Consider the following 11,686-nt stretch of genomic DNA (forward strand, 5'->3'; position numbering starts at 1 on the left):
TCCTAGATAGTCAACAACACACTTGTAGTGTCTTTCTACCAAGATCCTCTCCATAGCCCAGCAAACGAGAGAGAGAGAGAGAGAGAGAACTGGAATGAAAGTCAAATTAACTTCCCCAAATTTGTCTGCTGATAACCATTTAACTCCAAGCAAGTCATTTCTCCAGCCCGAACCTCGGTTTCCACTTCTGTTAAATGACACTGGAATTCCCAGGTTCCCTACAGAGAGATAATTGAGAATGATGACTTCCTGTTTATATAGTAAACTATTATAAAGCACAAATTTAGCAAAACCCTTTTAACCAGATTTTCATGAGAAATAATAATCATGATGACCCTATAGCAGTGGTTCTCAACCTTCTGTCCCTTTAAATACAGTTCCTCATGTTGTGACCCAACCATAAAATTATTTTCGTTGCTACTTCATAACTGTAATGTTGCTACTGTTATGAATCATGTATCTGATATGCAGGATGTTCTTAGGTGACCCCTGTGAAAGGGTCATTCGACTGCCAAAGGGGTCGCGACCCACAGGTTGAGAACCGCTGCCCTATAGCATCACAACATAGTAAAATGTCTCTGAAGCATAAAAGATTATATTCAGTGTCATTTTAGCACTATTTTTTATTGCATTCTAATTAACTGGAAATGTGTTCAGCCATATAAGGTATTATATGATCCAATTAATGAAAATATCTGACTTGATATAAGCATAAATTATTATGTAAGCTACTCATTAATCACTTACTAGGTACCTACTATGCGCCAACAACCATGCCCAAAAATGGGATTCAGCATTTTAAAATGTCATGACCATATTAGATATTCAGATTTACTGTTTATGAACCACTTTGTAACTTTTAGACCACAAACTGAATGTTGCCTTTGGGTGAAATATTACTACTCACTATTTTATTACCTTTAGATGAGTGATCCTGAGGTTCTCACCTATAGATTTTAGGGTGTGAGCTTTGTGACAGCTCTTTGACCTTCTCAGGAGGTTCTTCCATTTCCTGGTTCTAGATGACTTTCTGCATGGCCCGGATTCCCAGAAGTCTGACCTCTATGGAGAAGACATGTTGCAGTATATGACCACGTGAATATGTATTACCATTCTAAACGCCACCTTTATGTTTTAGGCTTATGGCTGGCTACATGAACACACAGGACCAGAATCAGACCCAGTCATAGTTGTGCGATTTCTAGGAAGCACGGACATGAGTACCGACCTCAGGACTCTCCTCCTGAGTGTTTGCGAACAATTGGCAGTGAACTACCGGTGTCTGGTTCAAAACTACCCTAAGAAGATCCATGACCTCCGTGACTTATTTATCAACCTTTTGAATGAGTCTTCACTGCAGAGGCCTCTAGTAATAATATTCGACGCCCTCGAGCAGCTCTCGGAGAGTGACGAGGCCAGGAAGCTTTGGTGGCTCCCTGCTCACCTTCCCCGCTTCGTACGGGTCGTCCTCTCCACACTGCCCAACAAACACGGGATCCTGCAGAAACTAAGGTGCCTTATCCACGAGGAAAACAATTACATCGAGTTGATTCCCCGGGACAGGAAGATGTGTAGCCAGGTCCTCAAGCACCAGCTGCTGCGAGTCAAAAGGAAGGTCACCTCGGGCCAGCAGATTTACGTGAACAACGCGTTCTCCAAGTGCACGCTGCCCATGTTCGTGAACCTGACCTTCAGGGAGGTGAGACACTGGCGGTCTCACAAAGATGTCGATGAATCCTCCCTGTGTGTCACCGTTCATGAAAGTATAGAGCAGCTCTTCTGGTCCTTGGAGAAGAAGTGTGGTCAGAAACTGGTCTCCAGGGCGCTTGGTTACATCACCATGGCCAAGATGGGCTTGAGTGAAATGGAGCTGGAGGATGTGCTGGCCCTCGACAACAGTGTCATGAATGAGCTCAATGAGCACACCAGGCCCACCAATCCCCTGAGAGTACCTTACCTGTACATCGCGAGGCTCAAGGAGGGCCTCAGTGGATACTTAATAGAAAGACACGTGAAGAACGTCACACTCCTGGTCTGGGCCAATAGACACCTGCAGCTCATAGCCCAGAAGCTGTATCTGAAGGAAGACAGTCACCTGCATGAAATGCACACCATCCTGGCAGACTATTTCCTGGGGGTCTGGTCAGGGGGCAGGAGGAAAGCCTTTTGCCTCGAAGACCCCTACTTGAATGGCTGCCTGGACTTGGAGAGCAGAAGCTTGCTGGAGGAAGAAAAGCACTTCATGGAACAGGCTTCATTTGACAGACAGGCCCCAGACCAGCCCTGGGTTTTCCAGTGTAATCCACTGGAGCCCGACATCTTTTTCGTCAATCATCGGAAAATGTCCGAGCTCTTGTATCACCTGACGAGGTGTGGAAAGACCGATGACCTGCTCTACGGCATCATCATGAACTTCAGCTGGCTTTACACCATGATCAAAATTGGCCAGTTCGACAAAGTGCTTTCGGACATCGAGCTGGCTTACAACTATTCGCAAGAGAAGGAGATGAAGTTCCTGGCCAACACCCTCCGCAGCCTCAAAAGCAAGGTCATTGCATTTCCCGGCTCCCTTTCAGCAGAGCTTCAGCAAAGGCTGCTGCCTGTCCTCAGTTCCCTCCCCAAACTGAGACACCTTCTCCTGGAGTGTGACAAGGACGGGCCCAAATATTGCTCCATTGTGCCGCTACATTCATCCATGGACGTGACATACAGCCCGGAGCGTCTTCCCTTGGCGTCCAGCCACCTGCACGTCACCGAGATCCTGCCTACTTGTAACCCCAGGACTGTCCTCACGGCTTTAGAAAGCGGTTCCATCAGCACCTGGGATGTGGAAACGCGTCAGCTTCTCAGGCAAATCACCACGGCCCAGTCCGTCATCCTGGGCATGAAACTCAGCGGGGACGAAAAGTATCTTGTGGTGGCTACGACCAATAACACCTTGTTGATTTATGACAATGTCAATTCCTGCCTCCTGTCCGAAGTGGAGATCAAAGGGACCAAGCATGGAAGTGGCTCCACCTACATCAATGGATTTACACTGTCCGTCAACCACGCCCTGGCTTGGCTCGAAGCCAGCAAAGACGTCACTGTCATCGATCTGCTCTACGGATGGCCCCTCTACCAGTTCCACTGCTGGTATGAAGTGACGTGTGTGCAGTGCTCTCTAGACGGGGTATATGCTTTCTGTGGGCAGTACCTGAACACCACCACCATCTTCCATTTAGGGAGCGGAGAGAAGTTATGCACGGTGACGTCCGAATTTTCAGGGGGCTTTGTGAAATTCCTCCTGATCTTGGACACGGCTCAAGAAATGGTCATGGTGGACAGTGAGGGGAGCCTTTCTGTCTGGAACACGGAGGACATTTCCAGCCCCCAGCTGACCGACGACTTTGACTGCCGGAGGGAAGACAGCGAGGTGGTCAGCATCGAGCTGTCGGAGGACCAAAGTGCAATTCTGATCTGTAAAGCCCTCAGCATTGAGCTCTTGGACACCGGCATGTGGAAGGTGGCCGAGAAGTTCAGGGCGAAGCACAACGAGCGCTTCATATCCGCCGTGCTGTCCAAAAACGGAGACTGCATCATCGCGACCATGGAGAACACCTCCGCCGTGTTTTTCTGGAGGCGGGACACGGGGCAATGCATGGCCAGCCTCCAGGAGGTCTCGGGCACCATCGTGAAGCTGGTGAAGTCCAGTCACCACAACATGCTGCTCTCTTTATCGACCAGCGGCGTGCTGTCCATCTGGGACGTCGACATCATCACGGCCATGTCCAACATAGACAAGACCGGGAAGCCCATCCAGAGCCTGGTGTTGCCCGCGAGGGGGGAAATCATCTACTCTCTGGATGGCTCGGACTGTGTGCATAAGTGGAACTTCAGCAGCGGGTTCATCGAGGCAGTGTTCAAGCACGAGGGCGTGGTGGAACACTGCGTGCTGACATCCACGGGAGACGTGATGGTGACCTCGGATGACAAAAGCAGCCAGTACGTCTGGCACACCAGCAGTGGGGAAAACCTCTTCCGAATCAACGGGCAGCGGATATCGCAGCTGCTGATTACACACAACGACCAGTTTGTGGTGTCTCTGTGTGAGGAAAACGCCTCGCGGGTCTGGAGACTGGCCACGGGCCACCGGGTCTGCAACATCCTGACCTCACTGCAGAACGCCTTCATCACCTCCGCCAACACCTTCGTGGTGGGCATGACCCAAAGCAAAGTGCTGGCCGTCAGCCTGTGGACAGGAAGCATCACCAAGAAGTTCTGCTGCGAGGATGGCACCACCATCGTGAGCTTCAAACTCATCCCCGACTGCCCCGACATCATCGTGTTCATCACGTCGGCCGAGACGGTGAACATCTGGAGCCTGACAGACGAGGTGATCTGTCGCCGTGTGCAGCTTCCCAACAACTTCCTGAAGACCCTGGAGGATTTTGAAATTTCTCCCAACGGAAAGTTAGGCATCATCTCCCGGGGAGATGAAAACATCAACGTGCTAGATTTGCACAGCGGTAAGCTGCGGGTGGTGCATGCCTCCGGGGTCATCTGGAGGCAGAGGCTGTCTCGAGATGGTCGCTACCTGGTGTACATCTGTTTCCGCAGCGGGGAGGACGAGGATGAAAATGGTGCCATCTCCAGTCTCATTGTCATGAGACTGGCGGACGGCAAAAACATCGGTGCTTGTTCCCTCTACAAAACACCCACATTCCTGGCCCTCTCCCAGAGGCACTTGCACATCGTGGTGGGTTTTGACGATGGGAGCATAGGGATTTACACGGTGGTGGACCGTGTGGACGCTGCCCTGAAGATTAAAATCGCCACGTCGAATAGCAGGCAGATATTCAACAATGCGACACAGACATCCAGGGCAAAGTGTAGCAGCTACTGTTTCAAGGCGTCTGTGGATTGCTTGTGGAGAGAGTCTACTGAGGTCTTTGCCAGAGACAGTCCGATCACGGTGAGTGAGCCCACGGAGCCCAACGAGGCGACGCCCTCCAAGAAACACAATTCTTGCTATGACCGGGTGTGTGCTGCCCTGGAACCGAGGGGCCACAGCTATGGCCCTGATAACTGACGGAAAGGTTTTTCCTGCTCATCAGAGACACGCGAGACAGGTACCAAAGAGCGGTGTGCGGAGTATCTCCCGTATCCCAAATGATAAACGACTCATTTCTTAACAGACAAGGAAGAGGCCGGAGTCCCGGTGTGAATGATTCACATGCTCCTGAAATGCACAGAAATGGGAAATTGGTTTGGGGTTTGTCCTTCCTGTCATGTTTACCCAGGATTGAAGTCTTGAGACTTTCCTAGAGAATTTGTAGAAATCATATTTCAATGACTACATCACCTGGGGAGAGAAGGTGGTTTTAAAACTGTGGGGGGGAAAGCAACATAACTCAGACCATGGTTCCAGCTGAGAGAGGCTGGATCATTTGGACTGGCACCGGTTTTATAGAAATCGGATGAAATCGCGGACACACGGGCCTGTTTGACTTCCAGTGATTGTGCGGCCATGAGTAAACACAGCCTTAATCTCTTCTTACATTTTACAATCCTGACAACTGTGTAAACCCAGTCTGCAGAAGGAAGGCCTACCAGTGCAAAATCATGTATCAAAAATGCCCAGACGTACTCCCAGTTTCCCAAGAGAAAGGATGTGCAATGTGAGGCCACGAACTGGACTGGGACGAGAGCTACCTGCCACCGTCATAGGGCTACCGAACCCGCAGAGTCGGCCTTCGTGAAAATACAGTTGCGACAATTGCATGCCAAGGTTTCTGTATAACGGGTTTTTGAAGCTATTTCCTGGGCTGCAAAAAAACACATTTACTAAGAAACCACAATCTTTTCATGTCTTTTTGCAATGCCTACGTGTGCTGGGTGCAGAGGAGATTTTCGGAAAGGGCATTACAGATTTGGTCCCAACACCTGTTCATTTCTATCATCGTACTAACAGAAGTCTGTGCTGTTCAGTATGGAAGCATACGTTATTTCCTAAATCCCTGCAGTAAATCTTAACAGAAGGAACGCTTTCTCGTCACGCCATCTATGAAACACTGACGACATCTGCCTTACTCTTACTCCTCCTCTTTCCTTGGAAAACCCAGATAGGTGACCAAATAGTCTGGGACAAATGGAAGATGCCTGTCTTTGTGCTATAATATCCTATAAATCTTCGGGGTGTCCAAAGGCTCTTTATTGTCCCTGTTTGTAATCGCTTTCTTACTTCTACACACTGTGTTTGCTTCTTTATCTGTCTCCCTTTCCGCTCCAGGACCCTTCAGAAAGACTTTTCTGGTTTTCTCCATGTCACAGCAGAAGCTGTGACATGATGGATTAAATCTTTTTTTAAAGAAACTACGTCACCTATGTAAAAGAAAACATTACATCCCGAAAGGGGAAAGCGATTTTCTTCACGTGGCATGTCTGTGGATAACTTTCCAAAGGGTGTCAGTAGCGGTGGTTTGGTTTTGCTTGAAAGGGGCAGTTGTGACTTGCGTAGGCAGAATAATGAACAAGGAACTGACTTGCTTTCGGTCCCACACTGCCATGAACTCATCACATATCTGTAGACAGATCTTTCACCTCCCTGCTGTGCTGTGTTTGTAAAGTGTAAAATAAAGATCATGGTTGCATCCCTGCTATAGCCCTCACAGGGATGTAGGGGAGCCATGTAAGAATAAATATATAGTGACATCTTGATTGTTGGAAAGAGATGTCATTCAGAGAGGAACATCCAATCCATAGTGAAAGAACTTTTGTCAGGATGTCCCTCCTGGTCTAGCTACCAGCCAGGGAGGTGGTACCCAGAGAAGGCCCAGCCCAGGTACAGATCACCTGGAATTTACTGTATGAGGCGATGCTTTTCTTTAGCACTTCAGAGGCAACACATCTTATTCCTGTCATTATCAGTTGGACCTCCATGCCACACATTTCTAAGAATTAAATGCCTACGTGGATTAAATGTAGTGTGTGAATGTTCTGTGTAACAGCCAATAGAGTTTAACAAGTGACTTGAATGATTTTTCCTAACTTGTTTGCAAACTGATAGCTCATATTGAATGTTTTTATGTAAACTTTGTATTGTTGGGAAGAATTACCCAATCAGAGATTTATATTTTCATAAATGTTACATTTAGTTAAATTTTGTTACAGAGTTGTTACACTAGAAAATTATTGCAGTCTTCAAACAATATACAGTCTTGTGTATGTATTGTTTGTATGAATAAAAGATAAACTATGTAAATTTGTGTGACATTTGTTTTTCTCCCAACCTAGGCAGATGTAGTTAGAGATTGTTAGTAATAATAATTGTTATTATTCGTGCTTACTACTTATATACCAGGCACTATTTTCGGAGCTACGCATGTACTAAACCATGTAATCTTCACAATAGCTTTATGTGTTAGGTACTGGTAGTATTCCAAATTTACAGCTGAAGCAACCTAGAAACCCAGGTCTAGGGAGAATAGCTGAACAGGACTTCAATGCATAATCAATGTACTTTTTTCTCAAAGCACATAAAAATATAGCATTGAGTATCTGGTAGGCACTTTCTGATAATGACCTTTAAGACCTTTTCTAACTTTCAGATTACAGACCAGGCTAGGCACTGAGGATTCCTGGAAGTCTTTGCAAACTCTCTGGATCTTCAGGTGTACCACGATAGTTTGTACACTATTCAATTCAGCAAATATTTATTGGGGCATATATTTGGCCAAGAAGACAAAGGTTAATAAAGTAGCGTGTGCCTTCTAGGGTTTCACAGTGTTAACAGGAAAACAAAGAGGAAAACAAGTTCCATGTGTAAGTTCAAGGACAGTGTGCTTCCCACTGGAGCTGGGGGTGGCAGTGGGAAGGACGATGACCAAGGACTTGTCCACTCATAAGCTCCCTGCCAGTGAGAGACCCGGGGACTTTCGCACATGCACCGCTTCTTTTTATCACCTATTGGATCTGAGAAACACATGCGTATGCGTGCATGCACACACACACACACACACAGAGTTTTTTTAAACAGGGCAGCACTGGAGGGCTTAAGTGGTGATAACTAGGAAATAACCAGGTGAAACTTTGTATTTAGCTTCATGTGAAAATCATTCTGAGAAACTTAAAATCAAGATGTTAAGAAAAATATTAAATTGTCCATCAGGCTTATTGCCTCCATTTCATTTGGCTGAGACTGATTTCTGTTTAAAATTTACCTCTCCTGAAAATGATTCCACTACCCATGCTAGGGAATGCCTTCTTGGATTCTAATCTAAATCCTTCGCATTGAAGGTTAAACCCTCTTCTCTTTTGGTTCTCAGAGAAAATATAGAGGAATTGACCATTAATCTATACTAATAAAAGGGTAATATGCTAATTAGACTGGGTCAACCAGACATCTTCCAGTCTTCTTTCCTTCCGGACAAAGCCACAGTGGCAGGGGCCAAGGTGGAGGTGGTTAGGGGTGATCAGGCCAGCAGGGGAGAGCAGTTAGGGTGATCAGGCTGGCAGGGGGAGAAGTTAGGAGCAATCAGGCTAGCAGGGGGGGAGCAGTTAGGGGCAATCAGATTGGCAGGGGTAGGCAGTTAGAGGAGATCAGGCCAGCAGGGAAGAGCAGTTAGGCGTGATCAGGTTGGCAGGCAGAGTCATTAAGGATGATCAGGAAGGCAGGCAGGTGAGCGGTTAGGAGCCAGTGGTCCTGGATTGTGAGAGGGATGTCTGACTGACTGACAGCCCGCAGGATCAGGCCTAAACCGGCAGTCAGACATCCCCCGAGGAGTCCCAGATTGGAGATGGTGCAGGACGGGCTGAGGGAACCCCCCTCCTGTGCACGAATTTCATGCACCAGGCCTCTAGTCCTATATAATAAAAAGCTAATATGCTAATTAAGCCAAACAGCAGAACGACTGTTCAAACAACCTTCCAGATGAACCTGGGGCTGCGAGGGCTGGCCAAAGCTGTGAGGGGCTGCCAGGGCCGAGCCCCTTGCACAAATTTCGGGTGTTGGGCCTCTAGTATTTATATAAATGAATTTCATACACATGGAATTTGTTGCTTAACTAAATATCTTCCTAGCATTAAAAACAGAACAAATACTGCCTGCTTGCTATATCCAAAGCATTATTCTATGTCCTAGGATGCCTCAGTTAGCCGGGCATCACCCGGTGCACTGCAAGATCGGCAGTTTGATTCCAGGTCAGGGCACATGCCCAGGTTGTGGGTTCAATCCCTGTATAGAAGGAAGTCAGTCCATGTTGCTCTCACATTGATGTTTCTCTCTCTCTTCCTCTCCCTTCATCTCTCTCTAAAAGTCAATTAAAGGTATTTTTTTTAAAAAGACAGACTGTGATACAAAGTTGTTAATAAAAGTGAAAAACAAGTGCAGAAAATACACCATAGAGGAGCACTGAACTCTGGGAATCAAAAGGAATGGCCAAGAGATGATGACAGAGAGCTGAGGCTTGAACAATAATAGGACTGAGCTGTTAGAATGTCAGAAAGACATTTCAGGTGAAGGAAGCTGTAGGAGCAAAAACAGTTGATTATTTTGGATGAATTCAAATGCTATGTTGGGATTTCAGACTTTATTCAGTAGTCAAAAAGGAATCACGAAAAAAAAATTTAGGAGAATGGACTGATTGGCATGGTATTTTAGAATGACTCAGGCAGTACTGTGTTAGATGGATTAGAGATGGATGACACCAATACAGAGACTATTGCAATGATCTGAGATAGAAAGCATAAGACTTTGATCTTAGGACAGTGGCAGTGAGAATGCTAAGAGGAGGGACAATTCAAGAGTGATTTCAGGAACAATTGAAGAGCTTAACTGACTGGAGTTGGGGATGGAGAAGGAAAACAGATTCCAGTTTCAATTGCAATTGGTAGATAGCAGAGTTGCAAATATAAAATGAATAGTTTAGAATATGAAAGTTGTGGCAATAATAAAGTTGGGCCTAGAGAGTTCAAAGGTTCAGACATCCATGCAGGCAACTGGCAATACATCATTTATCCAATAGAGAAATCTGAGCTAAAGATAAAGAATCCAACCAGTTACCTCTTTCTTAGAAGCCTAAAATGCCTGTATGGTGCCTTTTTGTTACAGTGTAAGCCAATACCATACACTTAAAATTTTTGTCCTTTTTTTTTTAGAACCATATTGACAAATCTATTCAAATTAGCTTCCCTATCTTCCATGACTCGTCAATTGGAAACAATTTATATGCCAATGAAAACACAAACACATTTTAAAAACTAAGTGAATTATGGTGTTTTCAGTTCCACATGCTTCAAGAAACCATCGGTTTCTCTTCTGTATTTTGCACAGGGACCCCTCAGGTCCATGTGATCCCCAGGAAGTACAGACCACACTTTATATAGACATACCAGAGGGTGGGGTTTCAGTGTATCAACGTGACAAATTATGTAGCTCTGGTAATTTGAGGTTAACATGACAGAATCCCAGCCTTTACTTAAACAGCCACTTGAGCAGATTAAGAGCCGTGATCTGAAAACCGGACTATACATCACCCCCCATATCCCTTACTGTTTCTGAAACTATGTGTCTGGGGTGAGGCCCAAGAATTTGCATTTTTACTAAATTCCCCCAGGCGGTGCTCATTCTGCTAGTCTGGGAACCACACTTTAAAACCTAAAATAAATAACAAAGTCTTTATGGCCAGAATAACCTAACTGGTAAATGTACCAACATCCTGTGGACATTACTAAAATGTCAGCTAGTAGTTGGGCATGAGGTTCCTTTATTGTGACAAAGGATTTTACCCCAAAATTATGTAAAACAGAGTATAACTTCCCTCATAAATCTGTCACTTTAAAGCATGCAGCTACTACACGACCGGGAAGATTCCGAAAATGAGTTTTCCTCCATAAAGGCAACTGCCATGTAAATGGCGCTGGAGTCACTTCAGTGGAAACATTAAGAACCAAGGGCAGTGGGTATAGCATTCTCTGCTTGCTTCTCCAGCACCCTGTGGTATCCCAGGATGAGTTGGAGGGGAGAGAGAAGAGGGTGAGCTAGGTGGCGCAGTTGCTCAAAACATTGTACTTTGGAGCGCAGGTGAATAGAATGTCCCACGCTTAGGTAATACTTTCGGGTAAAACAATCAGTTCTTCACCCACCCTAGGTGCGCGGATTACAACAAGTACAGGCGCGGAGCTCAGGAGGTGGGACGAAGCGTTGCAGCCGAGGCGCCCGCCCCAGGAAAAGAGAGAGAAGGTAGGGGCGGGGAGCATGATTGCATTGAGGTCCCACTGTGGTGTAGACAGGCGAGCGCCTGCACCTTCCCCGGGAATTAGCCGGGGAGCGGCTGCGCTGTTACAGCTCAAACCATCCATGTCGCAAAGGCAGGCGGCCGTGCACGCGCCAGGTCCAAGCGGCCGATGCCAGAACCGCGGAGGTTCCTGAACAACACAGGGGTGAGAGCTGTAGATCTACTTGCCAGGGGTGCAAGGACTTCTCTCCCCACGTCCGTCCCGAATCCCGGGAAGCTCCCCTCTCCCGACAGCAGGACAGGAAAAGTTTCCAGCAGGGGCAGGAGGCTGCGTGCTACCCGGTGCGGGAGCTCCGAGGCCGGGCGCCAGGAGTTTGTGCTTCAGTGCGTCCGGGAGGCCAGCGCCGGCTGCGGGGGGTCGGAGTTGGAGATCGGGGCCCGAGCGCGCGCCCGGGGTGCAGCCAGGGCAC

General features: G+C 47.0%; 1 protein-coding gene across 1 annotated transcript in view; it reads left to right on the forward strand.

The window, feature by feature from the left end:
- NWD2 (NACHT and WD repeat domain containing 2) overlaps positions 1-5,336 on the forward strand; it is an 87,412-nt gene extending 82,076 nt beyond the window's left edge. The window contains exon 7 of the mRNA XM_006759334.2: positions 1,139-5,336. Coding sequence (XP_006759397.1) covers positions 1,139-5,071 — 3,933 coding nt within the window. The 3' untranslated portion in view covers positions 5,072-5,336. The remainder of the gene's footprint in view (positions 1-1,138) is intronic.
- Positions 5,337-11,686: the final 6,350 nt, after the last annotated feature.

Source organism: Myotis davidii, unplaced genomic scaffold (genome assembly GCF_000327345.1).
Source record: "Myotis davidii unplaced genomic scaffold, ASM32734v1 scaffold235, whole genome shotgun sequence".
NCBI lineage: Eukaryota > Metazoa > Chordata > Mammalia > Chiroptera > Vespertilionidae > Myotis > Myotis davidii.